This window comes from Passer domesticus, chromosome 10 (genome assembly GCF_036417665.1).
Source record: "Passer domesticus isolate bPasDom1 chromosome 10, bPasDom1.hap1, whole genome shotgun sequence".
Taxonomy (NCBI): domain Eukaryota; kingdom Metazoa; phylum Chordata; class Aves; order Passeriformes; family Passeridae; genus Passer; species Passer domesticus.
This window is the reverse complement of record NC_087483.1, coordinates 32,569,972-32,587,759: the sequence shown is the minus strand read 5'-3', so window position 1 is coordinate 32,587,759 and position 17,788 is coordinate 32,569,972. Positions and strand designations below refer to the sequence as shown.

General features: G+C 41.5%; 1 protein-coding gene across 6 annotated transcripts in view; it reads left to right on the top strand.

Annotated features, from left to right (window-relative positions):
• The window catches only part of SEMA5B (semaphorin 5B), a 268,694-nt gene that overhangs the window by 203,056 nt on the left and 47,850 nt on the right, over window positions 1-17,788 (top strand). For all 6 annotated transcript variants that reach the window (XM_064435011.1, XM_064435012.1, XM_064435010.1 and 3 more), the window contains 3 exons: window positions 2,034-2,169; window positions 5,672-5,879; window positions 7,958-8,165. In XM_064435011.1, coding sequence (XP_064291081.1) covers window positions 2,034-2,169; window positions 5,672-5,879; window positions 7,958-8,165 — 552 coding nt within the window. The remainder of the gene's footprint in view (window positions 1-2,033; window positions 2,170-5,671; window positions 5,880-7,957; window positions 8,166-17,788) is intronic.

The window sequence follows — 17,788 nt, the reverse complement described above, 5'->3', positions numbered from 1 at the left end:
TTAGTGGTTGTGGCAACGCCCACATATAGATTTATTGCTTCATGTTATACCCAGCTGAATCAGTGGGAAAGAGAGGTTTTGGGGGAAGCTGCTGATGAAATATTTAAGATGTTTTTATTCAAATTTTCTGGGAGGTAATAGAGACAGTGTTAAAACCTCTTTGAACTTAACCCATTCTTTAAACCAGCTAGTTAGTCACAGGAGGTAGGAGGTGGGAATAAAGGAAGTTGCACTTCACACCAAAACACAGGGGCCAGCTGCACCAGTTGATGTCACTGGCTTGAGACTGGGCTCAAACTTTTCATAAGGAGGGATGGGAAATATGCCAGGCCACAGATGGAAAAGAAAATGGTCCACAGATTTAATGGAAAACCTCTTTCCTTTCTCCTTTCCTGAAAAGAGAAAAGGCTAAACTATGAAGTCCTTAGCAGGGCCCTAAAAATATTCTTTTTCTTTTCTTTCTTTTAAGTATTTTCATTAGACTAGTGGAATTTTATTCTTTCTTTTCCTTTTTCATTTTCTCCCTCATTGTCTTTTTTTTTCCTGTGTGTGCCTCAAGGCATTTACTTGTCATCCATCATTACGTTTGTCTTAAAAGCTGCTGTCTGTGAGCATGCACTGCATCAGCAGTGTTCAGACAAAAGTGGAGAAAGGTTTGGCTGGCATTGCTTTGACATGTTCAAAGTGAGCTACTCCATCATTCTGGGGATGCAGAGGGTGGGGGGGAGCAGAGAATGGGAAGGCAAAGCAGGAAGTTCTTCCTGATGTTGTATTGCTAGGAAGAAATATGCTGTGAAAGAATCTGTTCTTCTGTTTCCAGCCTGGAATGGTGAAGAAAGGCCTTTTTTTGTGTGTGTGTGCAAGAGTGTAATTATTGGTTTAGTAAAAAAAAAAAAAAAAAAGAAAAAAAGAGAAAAACCACAAAAAGTGCTCTTTTCAGGGAATTCAAATTGCCTTAATTAGCAAAAAGATTCATACAGCAGGGCTTGGGTTATTTAAAAGGCACCGTGATGAATCAGTCTCTCATGCTGGCCCTATTTTTAGTTTTATTTTGATATCTTTTTCTCTCAACCTTGTAGTTTTCTTAAAAAAAAAAAAAAAAAAAAGAGGAGGAGGAGGGAAGAACTGGGAGCAGGTTTGAATTTCAGGTCATCACTTATCAAATATCTCTCTGAGTCAGTTTTGTTGAGGTCACCATCTAGGAAGTGCCCTCCAACCCTCTTGTGGCAGGAGGAGATGAACAGGCTTAGGACCCTGCAGAAATGAGTCCTCCTGGACTGAAATGGAACAGCAAAGGCCAACTGATCTGTGTGCAGTGTGACTGGGCAGCCCAGCATCCCCAAAACACAGTCCTTTCCAAAGAGTCCTTCCCACAGCAGCATTTCCCTCCTGTGCTGTGCCTCCCTGGCTGAGTGTGCTTGAACAGTCAGATGCTGTTCCCAGCTGGGAACACACAGGAGTGAACTGTGGTCATTGAGAACAGAGGTTTTCATGAATTAGCAAGACCTTTCTGCATGCTGAGCTGCTGTCAGAACCAGCTGGTTTGTCACTGTCACCTTTTCCCTTCCACTGCATCTATATAAATATAATATTAGGTGATATATTTTATAGCTGAAGATTTCAGAAACCCATAGAAACAGAATTTCACCTTGAGAAACAAGAGATTAAAAATTTGCTTGTTTGTAATCAATAAAGGTAGATGGGTTGTTAAAAAAATAAAAGTAAAACCAGACAAAAATAATCCATGCAAATTAAACTGTATTCACCTTTCTTGTCAGAACTGCTTCCATGGCCCTTAAATCTCTGACATTTTAAAACCAAACTTGAAATTCATTGTCAAAATTGTCACGCAAGTCATCTACATTTTACAGTTTATTTATTTATTTATTTTTGCTCCCTTTGAGATTGGTATCACTGTACATCTACCTAGCAATTTACATGTATTTTATTTGAGTAGAGTTTGATGTCTGTTATGATGAAAATGTCAATGTTCTAATGATTAAATTGATTTTTTTCCCCCTCCCCTTTTCCAGAAACAGCATAGCTGCCTCAGCAGTGTGTGCCTTCAATCTGAGTGCCATTACTCAGGCATTTAATGGCCCCTTCCGCTACCAAGAAAACCCAAGATCAGCCTGGCTGCCAACGTTAAACCCCATCCCAAATTTCCAGGTACTGCTGTTGCCCTGCAGTTTGCTGCAGTCCCTTTAATGTTCTGTCACTTCAGTGGGTTGATTTTTTTTTTTTAACCTGATTAATTTTTCCAGGTAGACCCCCAGTACAGATAAATTGTATTTCTCCATATTTATGAGTGTTTTAATCTGTGGAACTCCTTGCCACAGAACTCATGGCAAAAAATAGAATGGTTTAAGGAATGATAGGAATGTTCTGGGGTTTTTATAATAATGAATGATTTAAATCTCTGTTGCACTTATCACTGACACATATGCTCTGAGGATGCGATTCTCACCAGAGGACATAAGGCATGTCCCTGCTAGAACTGGGAAGGACTGAAAGCTGAAGCTGGCCAAAGTCAAACTAGAATGGAGACATTCTATATTTTTTAAACAAGAAAGGTAATTAACCACTGTGACTCTGCAAGGAAGTGATGAATTTTCCATCACTTGATAGGGCCCCTAAGGCTACCAGTGCTTCAGTGGAAGATGAATGACTTTCTAACACATGGTAGCTCAGCCAGAAGCCATGGACATGTTGCCACAGTAACTGCTGGAAGGGGACACATGAGGATTGTCACAGGGGTTCCTTCTCCTTTTAAAAATCTTTGAGTTTATGAATGAGCAACTTTCCAGGATCGTCAGTTATAGCAATTTTGAAAATTATAAAACAGCTGCAGTTGCTTTTTCGGCGGATCCAGTCAGTGTGAGGCAGGGTATGACAGCCCTGACACCCCTGAGTCTTCTGGAGCATGAGCCCATTCTACGGCTAAGCTCCTTCCCAGCATAGGAATCCTTGTCTTCATGTCCTTGCTTCCCCATGGCAAATCCTTTCAGCCCAATTTTCTGAATCTGGCTGTCCTTTATTATGGCAAATGTGCTGAGGCTGCCTGCAAGTGCCATCTGCCTTCAAACTGGTGTGTCAAGGACCTTCCAAAAAGAATGCTACACTCGCCTGAAATCACAGCAAGAGCAGATGGGAGACAGGTCTCTGCTGCAGGCAGGGACAGTCTTGTCTTCCTGCTGAGGAACCTAATTTCTTCTTCTGAATTCCCTCTTGGCACCTGACTGAGGGCTCCTGCCTGTATCAGGCGGGACAGGCTTGGCCTCTTGATCACCCTCTCAGCTTGGTGCACTCAAAACCAAGAAATAAAGCCCTGCTGAAGGTCCAGCCATGCCAAACATAGCCAGGTTTTTGTTGTTGTTCTTGGTGTGTTGTTTGGGTTTTTTTGTTTTTTTGTTTTTTTTTTAATTTAAAGGGAATATTAAGGCAAGCTGAGAATCAAGGACTTTCTGTCTCTTGCTAGGCTAACCCAGAAGGAATAGTAAAGGACTTTGGAAGGCATTTCCATGTAGAGAAAAGTATCAGATAAAATGTGGAGTGTAAAGATTGCAGCAGCAAGATGAAAGAAAAGGGTCAGAGGAAAATAAGGAAAGGAAAAAGAGGTATGTGGTAGACAAAAGGAAGATTGCAAGAAGAGATTAAGATGTTTTTCAAGTACAGAAAGAACAAGAGGTCAGTGAGGAGCCTTAAGGAGATGACAAGGGTAATTTAGTGACAGACGAGGCAGATATTGCAAAAACATTAAATTAATTTTTGTGTCTCACTGTTCACAAAGAAAGATGAGGGAAGCATGCCAGAATTTTTTTTTTTGCAGAGAGGAAGGAGAAATACTGAAGGATGCAGAGGACCAGGACAGTACAGATAATCAGGAAATTAGAACAAAACAACATTAAACCAAATCAGTGGGATGCTGTGTCAGCAGATGAGCTGCCAATAGACCAAAAGAATTATCTGTGACTTGCTGAGAACAGAAAACAAAACCAACAATGACATTCCTGCAAGTGAGACTCATTTTAGGTGATGCTCTAAAAGGGAAAGTGAATGGGGAGAAAAGCATCCAAAAGTAGATAGTGGTGTGAACCAGAAGGAGCATAGGATGCAACAAGAGAGAGATCGAAGAACTCTTTAGAATGTGAGATGATTCTTGAACTTTAAAAATACCATTTCAATAGAAAAAAACATTAAAACCCACCTGAGGACACATAAAAATCCCACTGATGTTTCCTTAGTCCAGCTATTCAGGAAGATGCTTAAATTGATTAAAAAGTGATGATGTTCATAGGTTGTGAGAATTAACATAACTATTCTCCTAGTTCAGACAACCTCTAGATTATTGTAAAGCTTAGTACACCAGCCATTGGAATCCATATTTACTGTGTGAATGTGTGTTAAATCCCTGACAACTCATTTTAGCATGTAGTAGGAGAAGGGCTGTGTGGTGCACCGAAGCATGGCAGTGATACCACCAAGAGTTGCTGTGATGTGTATGGAGAGTGTGCACGTGGGAAATTTGTACACTGCGGTTCAACTGCTGTAAATCAGCGTCATCATTCTCAGTATTCTGAGTTTTCTTCAAGGAAAGCCTGAACACGTGGATCCAAAATGAAGAAAAAGAAATGTGTGGGATTTTATTTCTAGTGAAATTGCTCAGGTGTGAGTTTCATTTAGTGGCTAGTGAAGTTGTTCATAGACTCAGTATGGGACTTGGCAGGATTTAGTTGTACCACAGTCTCCCATGGTCTTGGGTATATAAATAACCAGTCACCCTGCTGCCTTTTGGAGTGATACATTTTCTGCCCTCCATGCATGATATTGTGGGGAGGAGTGATATCCAGCCCCAGCAAAACATGGACCAAAAAAGTAGCACTGGCTTTTGAAAATACTGAGTTCTAGAAATTAATCTAAGATGGAAACTCAGGCCTTAAAATGCATTATCCACCTGGTAGGACTTACACTCTTTAAAAGACAAAAGATGAGCTCTTTTTCTCCCTGGTTCTTGCAGTACAAGGGAATTGAGTCCTGTTTCAGTGCCTCCCTGGGTGCTGGAGGATGGGTAGTCATGGCTTGGTGCGCCATTTGCTGTCAGGCAAGAAGGGTGGGGGAGCTTGTCATTGATCTGCCTTGCTTCAGATGGCAGAAGGGGAAACACATCCCCGGTACAGAGGGGAGCACATCAAAGAAAAGCAATATGGCAAGTTTGGTTCGTTGATGCAAAACCAGTCAATTTTAAGGTTTTTTTAAAACTCCAGGTTTTGTTAGACTGATATGCTTGGTAGTGTCCGAAGATTGTCTGAAATGTTTCAAGGATTTATCACCACAAAAACTTTCTCTCCACTACCTTTAAATATTTCTACAGCTTGTTTTATTTCTTTCTTTTTCTCCATGGTTTGTTGAAGGCTTTTGCCCTTCTGCTGTGCTGGTTGAGGGTATCACAAGGGAATAAAACTCCACATTGCTTGTTAGTGGACCCCCTAGGAGAAAAGTTTCCACAGAGTGGGCTACAGGCCAAATCCAGGCTAAGGACCTATGATCAGGCTACATGCCTGATCCTGTGACCTTCACACAGACCCACATCCCCAGGAAATCAACAGGACATGAGTTTCCATGCTGGGCTGGGTAGAAGATACACTTTCTGAAATTCATCTTCTGTATTTAGTGTGGGACACTGAATGATGACAGCCCTAATGAGAACCTGACAGAGAGAGTCCTGCAGGACGCACAGCGCCTGTTCCTGATGAATGACGTGGTGCAGCCAGTGACTGTGGATCCCTATGTGACTCAGGACAGCATTCGATTTTCCAAACTGGTGGTTGACATTGTTCAGGGGAAGGATACTCTCTACCATGTCATGTATATTGGAACAGGTAAGAGTGTGAGGGCTTCAAACAGTTCCTCCTGCTTGCTTGTAGACTTAGCAGCCCTGGGAGCCCAGTGGTGAAGTCCTTACACAGCTGTCATTCAATACGATTTTGGTGCAAAACCACATGGAAGTTGTTTGCCTGAGTAAATTAAAAGCAGGATGGAGGACTTCAGGCAGAGTCCCAAGTGATCAGATTATAAATCTCCATTGTGTTTAAAAAGAACAATAACATTTTTCTCCCTCTTATAAAAACATTTTTCAACTAATCAGGCTAATAAATAACATTGGGGAAGAGCAGAGGTGGCTGGAATGCTCATGTGGTTTCATACATGTCAGTTGCCTCTCAGTGCTATGACAGACCTGTCTCTGAATAAGCAGTAATAATGCATAACATCCAGGTTTGCTCAGGGATTTAATTGTGTCTTTCTTTGCACTTTCATGGCCCTACTGGTGTTTGGATCCCAGTGCTTTTGGGAATAGGCATGCACTGAAGGTTAAGGCAGATAGGGAAGCTGAGTGCCTTTTTTGTGGGAGCATAGCAAGCCAGTTTGACTTCCATCCACTGCAGAACATGTTGCCTCTTCTGAAAAGCACTGGTATCTTGGATAAGTGAAAATACTGAAGAAGGACAAAGTATTATAAAATGGTTGTCTTAGCCCATAGTAATACTAATGATAGAGGTTAAATTAAATAGTTTGATTAATCAGAGCATATGGCCAGCCTCATGGGTATAATGTTGTTATCCTCTATAGCAGAAGCTTTGACTTTAGAATAAGATGGATTGCTTCCATAAGTGTTCATTTAATCTCACATCTGAATGCAGAGTCATTGCCTTATTCTCATGTTTAGGAGAATGGACCTTCAGGACTGTGTCATAATTTATCTAACTTTTACCACCACTTATTTCAAAAGTGATCATCTTGGTTTATTATTTATATGTTCTAGCAACACTCCCAGTATGGGAACTCCATGAATATTGATTATTATGAGAATATTGTACTTAAATAGAAATACAACATGGTTCTGCCAATATGATATCTTGATATTTAAAGTGAGGAGTCCAAGCTGCAAAGCCTTACAGAAAGTTGGAATACTTCCTGCCTCGTATCATTAGTGTGGAAAGATCCAATGCCATAACCTTAACTACTTACTCATGTTTGCTTTATGGCCCTGGTTAGTGGTGGCTGAAGAGTAAGATCTGCTGAAAATGTGAAATTTTCATTATACCTGTGAAATTCTTCAGTAGAGGCAGCCCTGAGCACAAACTCAGTCCTGAGACAACTGAGCCCAAACTTCAGTCTTGTTCCACATGTAAGTGGAAGGGAAACTTCACATGGTGGCCAAGCCCAACATTATAAATTGCTGAGCTTTGGCACCAGTGCAGAAGTTACTGGAACAGAAAGATTAAGTTTCAGGAACCATCCAGCTGACAGACCTCTTGGGGGTTTCAATGAAAAGTGGTGTGCATTAATCTCCCACAGCTTAGCAGATCTTTAAATTGTTTAGGTAAGAGTTCTCTGAGCACAAACATGTATGTTTCTGTGTATGCACTCCTCATGTCATAACAATCCCTTGTCAAGCTGGCTTCTTCCAGGAAGAGGATCAATTAGGTCTGTGACCCGTGCAGTCATTATGGAGGCCTCAGAAATTTCCAGCAGGGCTGCTGCATCTCTTGTCATTTGTCATGACATCAAATCACACTGATCTGCTTCATAAACCAATAGAAATACAGACTCAAGGCACCAGAAATGATTCTTGCCATCCTGGGTCACCTTGCTCTGTAACTCTCTGGTAACGGGACCAGACTCCTCTGCCTCAGTGCTCCAACTGGGAAAAACTGCCAGGTACTCACTGTCCAGATGGTTCACATCTCTCTGAATTCCCATTTAAGTACATTCTCAGGTGGTTTCTGCTGAGGATCGTAATGGTGTAGCTGGAGCTCTCTACCATGGGCAGCAGGTGACCCAGAGCTAGGTTAAACCAGCTCTGTAAAGATGACATTAGTATTTCCCTCTTTAAGCAGGTATGAAATGAAGTCACTGCCTCCAAGGTTTACTTGTGCCTTGTTTCTTCTTCCATTAGAGTATGGCACCATCTTGAAGGCCCTTTCTACCACCAACAGGAGTCTGAGGAGTTGTTATTTAGAGGAAATGCAGATCCTCCCTGATGGACAACAGGAAGCAATCAAGAGTCTCCAAATCCTACACAGCGACAGGTCACTCTTTGTGGGTCTAAATAATGGAGTGCTAAAAATTCCTTTGGAGAGATGCTCCATGTACAGAACAGAAGGGTAAGTAAATTTACAGCTCTAATACATCCCTGCTGGAGTGCATCTCCTGACAGATACATGCATAACAGCAGCAATGAGGATAAACAATTTTTTTTTTTGGAAAATGTTAATTAGTCCTCTTCAGAAATTAATCATATGTTTACCAAGTAAGGGTTTACAATATTTACTTCTGTTTTTGGGGTTTTTTTAAACATCATACTATAGTGTTGCTTTTATTAAGTCCATGTGTTTCCCTGGTGGTTCTTATTGGCAGTATGGCTGAGGGTTTTTGTATTTGGGTTGCAGCCAGCCTTTCCTTGATTATCAGAGTGATCACCTCTCAAACACAGGATTAGGCAGGGCTGGGCTGTGTGGCTACTTGTTATTGCTTTTGGAAATCAATAGTTCATCTCAGCTATGTGTGACACCTCTTACACCTGGATAGATTCTGTGTCTTGATTGTACCTTATAAAGGGAGTAGGAAAAATGACTTTTTCTAATTGTCTGCCTTGGCTCCAGAGCAGTCTTCCACACAGGACTGTAGAAGGTTTTTGCATCCAAATGGTGCCTCTCCATTTAAGCAGGTGAAAGTGTGATAGCAGCTGTTTGAGACAAATGCTCAAATAATCTCGCTGGGTGCTGTGAGCATTTACTTGTTTACATCTCTTGAAAATACTTTTCCTTCTTTCATGCTTCTGCCTTGCTTCTCTCTTTGAGAGTTTTGTGTGAAACTGATGTCCTCTGTGCTAGACAAGAGGAAGGATTTTGTTAGCAACATTTAAACAGATTCCCTCTTCCATGGCCTACTGCAAGATGTCCCTGTTCTCCTGCCAAAAAAACTGATATAGAAAATGTCACCATAACTTTATTTTCAACCAGTAGAGTTTATCTATCAGCTTGTCTAAATCCACGTATGTCTAAAACAGACGGACAAAAAAGTGTTTAGTAAGAGAAAACCACAGCTGGAAAATGCCATCCTGTCCTCAGCCCTTAAAAGCAGAGATTTGGAAAGGTAGAACATAACAGCTGTCCTTTTCAGGCTGTCCTGTAGTCTCAGTCTGAGAATATTTATGTGTGTATACATATATATGATCCAGTTTCAAGAGAAATGAGTTCTTCCTTTCCTTTCCTAGTTCAGCTTTCCGAGTTCAGCTTTCCAGTAATTTATAGATGCTGTCCTATTTTCAGCCTGCCCAAGTACTTTGTATGACACTTCCATTAAAATTCAAATGTTGGAGGTTTGCTGAATTGCCTTGAAATGGGGCAAGCAAGAGAAAAGAAGTGACTGGAGAGCAGACAGGTGGGTTATCTCACAGGACCACCATGTTTAGGTCCTGGAGGCTGCAGAGCAGCCTTGTATAAGCTTATCCCAGCAAAACAAAAACCTGTCCTCACTGAGGTCCCTTGCCTGCTGGTGACCAAAAGCAGCCTCCATTTTATGTGCTATATGGCACTGAGTCCTGGCTGAAGTTACTGGGAAGTTTGTGTACTAGTGCTGGGGTTTTTTTCTACAACAAACTTCCTGGAGGCAATTTTGAGTGAAATGAGAAAACAGACCAGATCTTCAGGGTTAGGAGACTCAAATTTTGCCTCCAGTGACTAGTTTCATGATAGAAATCAGCAAAACTCAGCCACTGGGCAATAGCAAGGTACATGAGATAGGGTCTCCTGATGGCATGGTGGGGTGTGATGTGGGAGGCCAGAATTTGCTGAATTTTGGTGCTGACCATTTAGTGTTCTCATGTACGTTGCAAACCAGCTTTTTGCCCTTTTGGTGAGCCTCGTGGAAGGATTGTGCATTTGGAAAAAGGAAGAAAAAAATAAGAAAATGTAGGAAAGCCAAGAAATTCCATAATTTATTTATTTGAGAGAATGTTTGCATTATTATTATCACATTTTAGACTGAGAGGTTTTTTGGTTTTGGGTTGGTTTTTTGGGGGGGGGGGTGGTTGTTTTGTTTTATTTTTTGTCTAGGAAATTTTCAACTGCAATTTTCTCAGCTGCAAGTGTTGGAACCCCTCCTCCCCTTAGCATCCTGGCTATGTAGGTGATAAGTCAATTTGACCTCCTTTGTATTTCTTTCAATCCTGAACAGTATCAAGAAGGATATTTTAATTTCCTCCAGTGCATTCCACCTGGCACTTCTCCTGGGCTGTGATTTATTGCTTATTGTTGTGTCTATATTTAATACATGCCAATATTCAGCCACTATGGGAAGAAGGGCTCCCGCCCCTACAACACTCCCTGCTTACTTTTTTGTTGTGCTCTGACTTCGTGACTGGCCTCCTTGAAAAGCTCTGGTTTCAGCAGCTTTTATAATGTAATTGTTTTGGTGGGGCGCTCTGGAAGCTTGGAGGTGATGGAGAGAATTTGTGCCTCCCAGGCAGGAATACCACATTGTTTGTTGTAGGCTCTGCCTTCTCTTATCAGGAAACTGTTCAGCCTTTTAGACCCTCGGGGCTGATGTGGGTTTATGATTGCTGATGCAGAGCTGTTGCCTTCAATCTGCCTTCCTCCTCCTCCTCTTCCTCCCTGGAACAGGCAACCGTATGGAGAGAAAATTGACCCTAGCATTGATCCCAGCCAGGGATCTTTGCTGCTCTGCTGCTTTAAAACCTCGGGGCTTGCTACCGAGGCTCAGAATTGGGGCAGAGTAAAAACAGCAGCAAACGGAAGAGACGGAAAGGGATAAGGATTTCTGCCATCTCCTTTACTGTTTGTTTATTGACACGGCACCAATTTAATCTCTTAAATGGTGACCAGTAACTCAGCCCCGTGTCTTGATGGTAGTGGGTGTCTGAGCAGTGTTTTGTGCATGCCCACTGACCCGTCTCAGTCTGTCTTTTCAGAACAGCCACTCTTAGCAACAGGGCAAGGGGAAGACATCTGTAATGTCAGCTGCCCAAATTTACAGGCTGGACTTGGCTGCAGGGACCTTCCCTTGTGTGTGTGTGTTCCTGGTTGTTTGTCTTTCCTGCTCTCGAGTGCTGCTGTTCCCTGCTCACTGGAGACTCTTAGGAAGATGTCCAACATGAGCAAAACCTACAAGCACTTTGAATATGCAGAATGTTTTGAAGGTTGCTTTGCTGGGTGGTAGTTGGCTGTGCTTGCTGCTGAATTTTGCATGGCTTTGAAATCTTTGTAATTTCCCTGCAATTTTCAAATGAGCTTCGATTTTTTTACTTGAAGTTGCCCCCAAGCTTTGGTGAGGAATATTTGAAGAACCAGTACTGCAACCTTATCACTGACACCACTATATCTTTAGAATGTGCCTGAACAAAATCCCAAATCTGAATTTCAGAGCTGAGGACCTCAGATCTGCAGCATTTTTTTCAGGTGGGATGTATCTGTAAGGCATAGTTTAGTAATTTTTTCAAAGGCTGAGGTGCAGTTACACATTTTTAGAATTGCAATCAGACAGATAGGAAAATGAAGCTGGTTGTTAGAAGGAATAGTTTATGATCTCTTTCTGTTGACTCTTTGCACCATCAGAACCATGGGCCTCTGAGCACACAGATACCCTGAGGTGGGCCAAGGATTTTGATTGCACATTTAAATGAGGAAAAGAAAATGTTTGGAAATAGGACCAGACAGTCTCTTGAATACCCACCCCTTCTCTTCTCCCTGTCCTGAGCAGTTTATTTTAATGCACTTTATTTTGATATTCATTCCTTCTTCTTTCTCATTCCATTTTTTTTTTCTGCATAAAACTTGCAGTTAACATGATGCAGGTTGCAGTTTTGGATGCACAGTGTGGTTCTGGGGATAGTCTGGCTTGCCTGTGCTCTCCCTGCCATGCTGTGGGCATCTCCCAGGTTGTGTCAGTGCCACCTCAGGTTACCTTCACGCCCGTGTGGATCCTCCTGCTTCCAGAGCCAGGTCCTATTGCACGCAGCTATGACATGCTCTTACCTGAACCCTTGCCTGCTTTTTGACCCGATTGCAGGAATTTGCTCTTGAGTGATGTTGATGTTTTGCCTTCTTACTTGGCCTAACTTCTTCTGAACATCCCCTCCAGCCATGGTACTTAATGCAAAGCTGGCAGAAATGACTCAGCTGACAAGGACTCTTATTTGCTGACTTGATATCTGTGAGAGAAGCACAGCTCACCTCTAAATAGCTCTGGGCCAGTGATCAGACAAACTAAGTACATATAGGTGAGTAACTCCTGAAATGGCTCCAGGGAGTTTTTGGAAGAAAAGGGTCAGCAGCTACACTAAAGAAGCAGAGTTTTCTGCCCTCTGTCTCTCTCCAAAGTGGAACTGTAGCTCCAAGCACAATCACTGTGCCACTTCCACCTTTGAGGGGTTTGAGATATCACATGGAGGATTGCTTTGGAGTTTAATGTTATGTTCTTTTTTTTTTTTTAAGCCTTATATGATGCAAAATCCTCTGTAACAAAGGAGTGAAGCACTTAAATGTAGGATTCTAAAACCTGAATTACAGGATTACCATATTTCAGGACTAAAGCTATTGGGGAATTTGTTTGGAGAAATTACATAGTCTGGGAAGAGGTATAAAAGTTTTCCTGTTTGGGGGAAGGATTTAATTGGATACAGGCTGGAAATCCTCTGATTTCTTCATCAGAACGATGATAGTTCCTTGAAGGACAATGAACTTTTGTTGGGTAACAAGAAAAATGTTTAAAAAGGTAGGGGAGAGAACAATAAGGACACTTGTTCAGTGGAGCCCAGTGTCCAGCAGATCTCTGAGGTGACACTGACAGTCAGATTGTTCATCAAAGTTCTTGAAAATCCAACACCTTTTTCTTAGCTAAAGCTGTTGAAAATCTGGCCCAGATTTTGTTTTGAAGATCTTCTGCCTGAGAGTATAAAAAAATATTCAGCACATTGAATATCCATTTAAAAATAGAGGCAAAAGGAAAGGTAACAGACTATAAAAATGTTGTGATAAAGCTTAATCATTAATTTCCATCTGTTCTGGCTGATATGGCCTCTCCACAATTAAGGGAATTAGCTAATTATTGTATCACCAATAACGCTGAAAAGCTTTGGAAGACTTCATAGGCAGAAAGGAGAGTGCTCAGCCCAATGTTTTGTCATCCACAGTATCCAATAATACATCAGAATAAATCACTAAACATCTGGTTTGACATTCTGGTTGCATTTAAGAAAATAGCGAGACTCCCACTGACAGAGAATGAAGACATCAAACAGAACCATGATCACTAAAGCTCTTGGAAAGAATGAAGTTTGTAGATGAAATGGATCTGTGTTCTTTAAATAGAAGAACAAAATTATAGCATTTTCTCTATCCTGACAACACATTTGCATCTGCTGTAGCAGGCAATTACTCCCATTTTCTTTAATGTAGCTGTTTATATATGTAAAGTTAAGTGCATCCATTCTATTGCAGGATATGGACCTCTAAGGTTTGAAGGGATGGTAAGGTCTATGGAATGTGGCTTTCAGAATAGCAAAGAGCTTCACTTGAATGGTCTGGGAAAGGGATGTGTCTGAAATTGGAAATAAAAAGCAGACAAGGATAAGCAGTGAGGTAGTGAGCTGGGGCTTGTTTCCTGTAAGATGCCAGAGAGATTGGTTTTCAGTTTCATCTTATTTGACATTATCTTTAATGGCATGGAAGAAAGAAAATAGCATACTTTGTAGATGGCATTTAAGTATGAAGGAATCACAAATAACAGTGAGGAGAGAAATGCAGTGCAGGGCCAGCAGGGAAAGCAGCAAGAGGCTGAGTTTGAGGAATAAGCCTGTGCTGAGATTTCTGGTGCATGTGTTGCTGAAAAAGAGAGAGTATACAAAATAGGAAGGGGCTAATTCATCTTACAGTTGTTCTCATTTCTATTAAATGCTCAAACCAATGGCGTGTAATATATTAATTTTAAGCAACCTGTATACTTTTAGGCTCCCACTTTTAGTTCTGAAGTCTGAAAAATAACCCTGAGTGAACAGAAGGGGAATTTAGCAGAAACTGGAGTCCAGAGTAATACAATTGCTGAATCAGACAAAAGTCACTTCAGAAGAAGCCAAACAAAATCAGCTGATTTCAGGACTCACTTCCTTTTGTCTCCTTCCTATCATGACTAGGTTGCCAATTTGTTTTGGGTTTGCCAGGAGGGAGGACACAGGTTGAACATGCCAGGGCTTTTGTTTGCTCTCTATTTTTAAAGCATCCTGCCAACAGGACTTAGGAACAGTTTAGTGTATGGATCCTTTTACCTCTAGGAGGTTGGCTGTAGGCCAGCTCAGATCAATGCTGTCTAAAAGTCATTACCATCTGATGCCTGCTAGGTGGGCTGTGTGAAATTACTTTCAACACAGTGGCAACTGACAGGAAAGCATGTCGTTTTCTTGGAATATGTTATGATAGGATGACATCAATGCTATTGTTATACAAACAAGATTAATAACTAAAGCTACCAGCAAGCCCCAGGGCAGATATCCATTGCATCTGTCAATTCTTGCCATTTGCTACTATTATGTCATAAGATTTGTATTCTAGGCAATGGTCACATTCAGTAAAGTGGCTCCTGATGAAAGGGTCTGCAGTCTTACTGCTGCTATGGCTGGTTTTCTTCTTGTCTCAAGCTTCAGGCAGAATTTGCAGGGTAAAACACAAATGTGTCCAATGTTAATACTGAATTAATGTGTTGCTACAGATGCATCATTAACTTTTTATCAGGAGATGTGCTGTTTTACCTGTTTGGGGAAGAGGAAGTATCTGGAGTCAGAGCAAATTGGGTTTTGCTGGTTCAAGTTTAAAATTGAAGTACATATAAATACATAAAATATGTATGGGTTGTAGAAAAATGTAATATTGTGCAGTCTGGTATCTTCTATCAAAATACCAAGTATTGTAGAGCTATGGGAACACTCCAGTCTGCAAGAGATAAAGCTGGATTTCAAGAATATCCATTTGCTTAAGTGATGATCTCTTGTTAAAAAAATGAATGAACATTGTTTGATGGTGTTATTATAATTACATGGGAAGAAGCACTGGAGAATATGTAGCAGGACCATTTTGCCCCTTATACGGTTAAAATATCGCTGCATTAGAAAGGAGATGTGTTTGATCCTCAGGCTGTAATGGATGGTCTAATATTTATTTGACTTTTCCAAGATACATTAATCTACAAAGGCTCTATCTAGGTTAATCTGCATCTTGTTGAGCAGAAAATAATTACCCAGATCTTAACAAAATCCAACTTTCACAAAGGAGCTGCTTGAATATGGATTGCTTTGTGCAGCCTAGGTGACAACTGTAGGCTATTTTCAGGTTTCTTTATCATCGTTCACACTGCTTTCTAAGTTTTCTGCCTTTGCATTTTTCTTTCCCATCCTAAGTTCCCATTTTAGTGTAACTTGCTCTTAAATCTGCATCGTCTTGCAGAGGCTACATAAAGCACCTGTCTCCTGCAGTGGATTTGCTCTTGCCTAAGCCACCCTTTGCCTGTCTCCACCCACACCACCAAACTACAGCAATTTGCACACAGGGGTCTCAGATCTGCAGCCAGAGAGCAGAAGCACAGGAGCAGAGCACGTCTCAATGTGACAGCTGCCTCCAGACACTGACTGACACAGGGCAGAGACAGGGAGCAACACTTGAGTGCACTGATCTGCCCAAGCTGCCTTTCCAAAAGGATGCCTGGTCCCCTCTGCCTCTTCCCATATGGCAGCCCTGGAGAGCATGAGAGCATGTTTTCTTAAGGCTCAAAAGCCTGCTGAGGCTTGGAAACGGTGGTGCTCTGCAACCGCGACAAACATGGCCTGCATTCAGGAATTCCTTCTGGCTATTCCTTTCATTAGGACTTCAATAGTATCTGAGTTTTCTTGTGGATGAATGATCCTGTCACTGGTAGTCAGAGACCCTCTGTACTTTTGTTTTTATTAGAGGTCAGTTTTGCTTGGCACAGTGACAAGAGTTTCTAAAAGTGTTCCTGAAGGAACACTCCTTTTTTTTTTTTACAAATCTGTTTTACTAATGTAAACATAAATCCAGATTTAATCAGAGATGGCATTAATCTTCATGTTTGAATAAATGGAATGTTGTTTTATTTCACAGCTTTAAAAATAAAAATAAATTCCTATCCAATAAAGAAGTCACTGTTGCTAGAAGATGATGGAATGGGATGTCAGAAAGTAAGAAATTGAATAGTTGTGTAGCTTGTGCGAGGCCATAATCTATAAACCTCAATCGATTAAAGTGATATTGAAAATGGTAGGCCAGAAGGTGAACTCTAGCAAGAGTTTCCCTGCTGTGGAAAAGAAAATTAGATGAAACTGCCTGAAAATCTTCTGTCTGTGCACTGTTTTTTTTTTAATAAGTAACATGTGTTTGACTCATAAATGGACTTCAGTTTTGGAGGTGGTTTTACACCATGGCTTTAATTTATGCATTCAAAACAAATCATGTGCAGAGCAGCAATCACTGATGCTAAGCATGTGTGGGTGATAAATGACACAGACATATTTCAGCTTCTCTGCCTCTGCATCCAGTATCACATGCCAAAATACCAAACCTTGTCTGTCCAGATTAACATCAACTGCACCCCTCACAGTGGTGGTACCTGTGAGCTGCAGCATGCTCTTCCCAAGCAGGACCCTGCTCCACAAATAGTCCTGTGAATTCCTTACGTAGTATGTGGCTACTGGCCTTGAGGAAAGGGCAGTAACATCTGGCATGGAATATGTTATATTCACCAACTGAGAAATGAAGCTGCTGCTTGACCAGCATCTGACTAAAGCAGCTCAGTTCCACTTGGCTTCTTTTCTCATGGGGAAAGATAATGAATTTGTACAGGTCACTAACTCATTTCTGCAGTTTGAATTTTTAAAGGTATCCAAAGTAGAGGGATTGTTAAAATGTCTGGTGCTTTTTTCCCCTTTATAATCTTATTTTCTTAAACCACAATCATCCTTTTGATTCTCGTTCTTCTCTTTTCATGTCATCTGGCTTTAGGGAAGACAGAGGTCCACTTTTCCTTGCACGGGCTATTGAGGTTGTCAGAAATTATGATTTGGTTGGCTGGAAGCTAATATGGTTATTTGTTTTGTTCATGCCCTCTGCAGGTTGCTAGCAATGGGACAGTAAGTTAACCTTGTCAGGAAATGCCTGTCTGCCAAACACAGCCTCATGCTTACAACTAACTCAGCTAAAACCCCTTTATTGCTTGCAAAGGGCTGTTCCCTCACAGGTAACCATTCTAAGAGTGCAACAAACCAGTGCAGAATTGGAATTCTGAGATCTTATTCCCCAAAAGAGCGAGGGGCACTCCTGTGCTGCCCGTGCTCCTGAGATGCTGAGCATGGATGAAGCTTGCTCAGTGCCTTGCAGGGTCAGGGTTATAAATGTTTGCACTGCACCAGTGGATGTGCCTCTGATGGACTGACTGGTGTTGTCCATGGGGTCTAAAGAGCCAGGTACAGAGACAGTTCTTGTCTGACAAACGGGACCTTCACTGCAAGTTCCAAGCTCGTGAGCGAAAACTCAGAACTGTCTCCTGGTGCAGCGATGGTTTTGTGAGCAAACACAGTTTGGCAAGGATCTTCTCAGCCTTTGGGTCTAGAGCCCTGCCTCTGCACATCATCATGTCCTCCCATTCCATTCCTATTTGCTATTAGTCATAAAAAAGGAGTGATAAAAAGTTAAATGAAAGAGAGGAA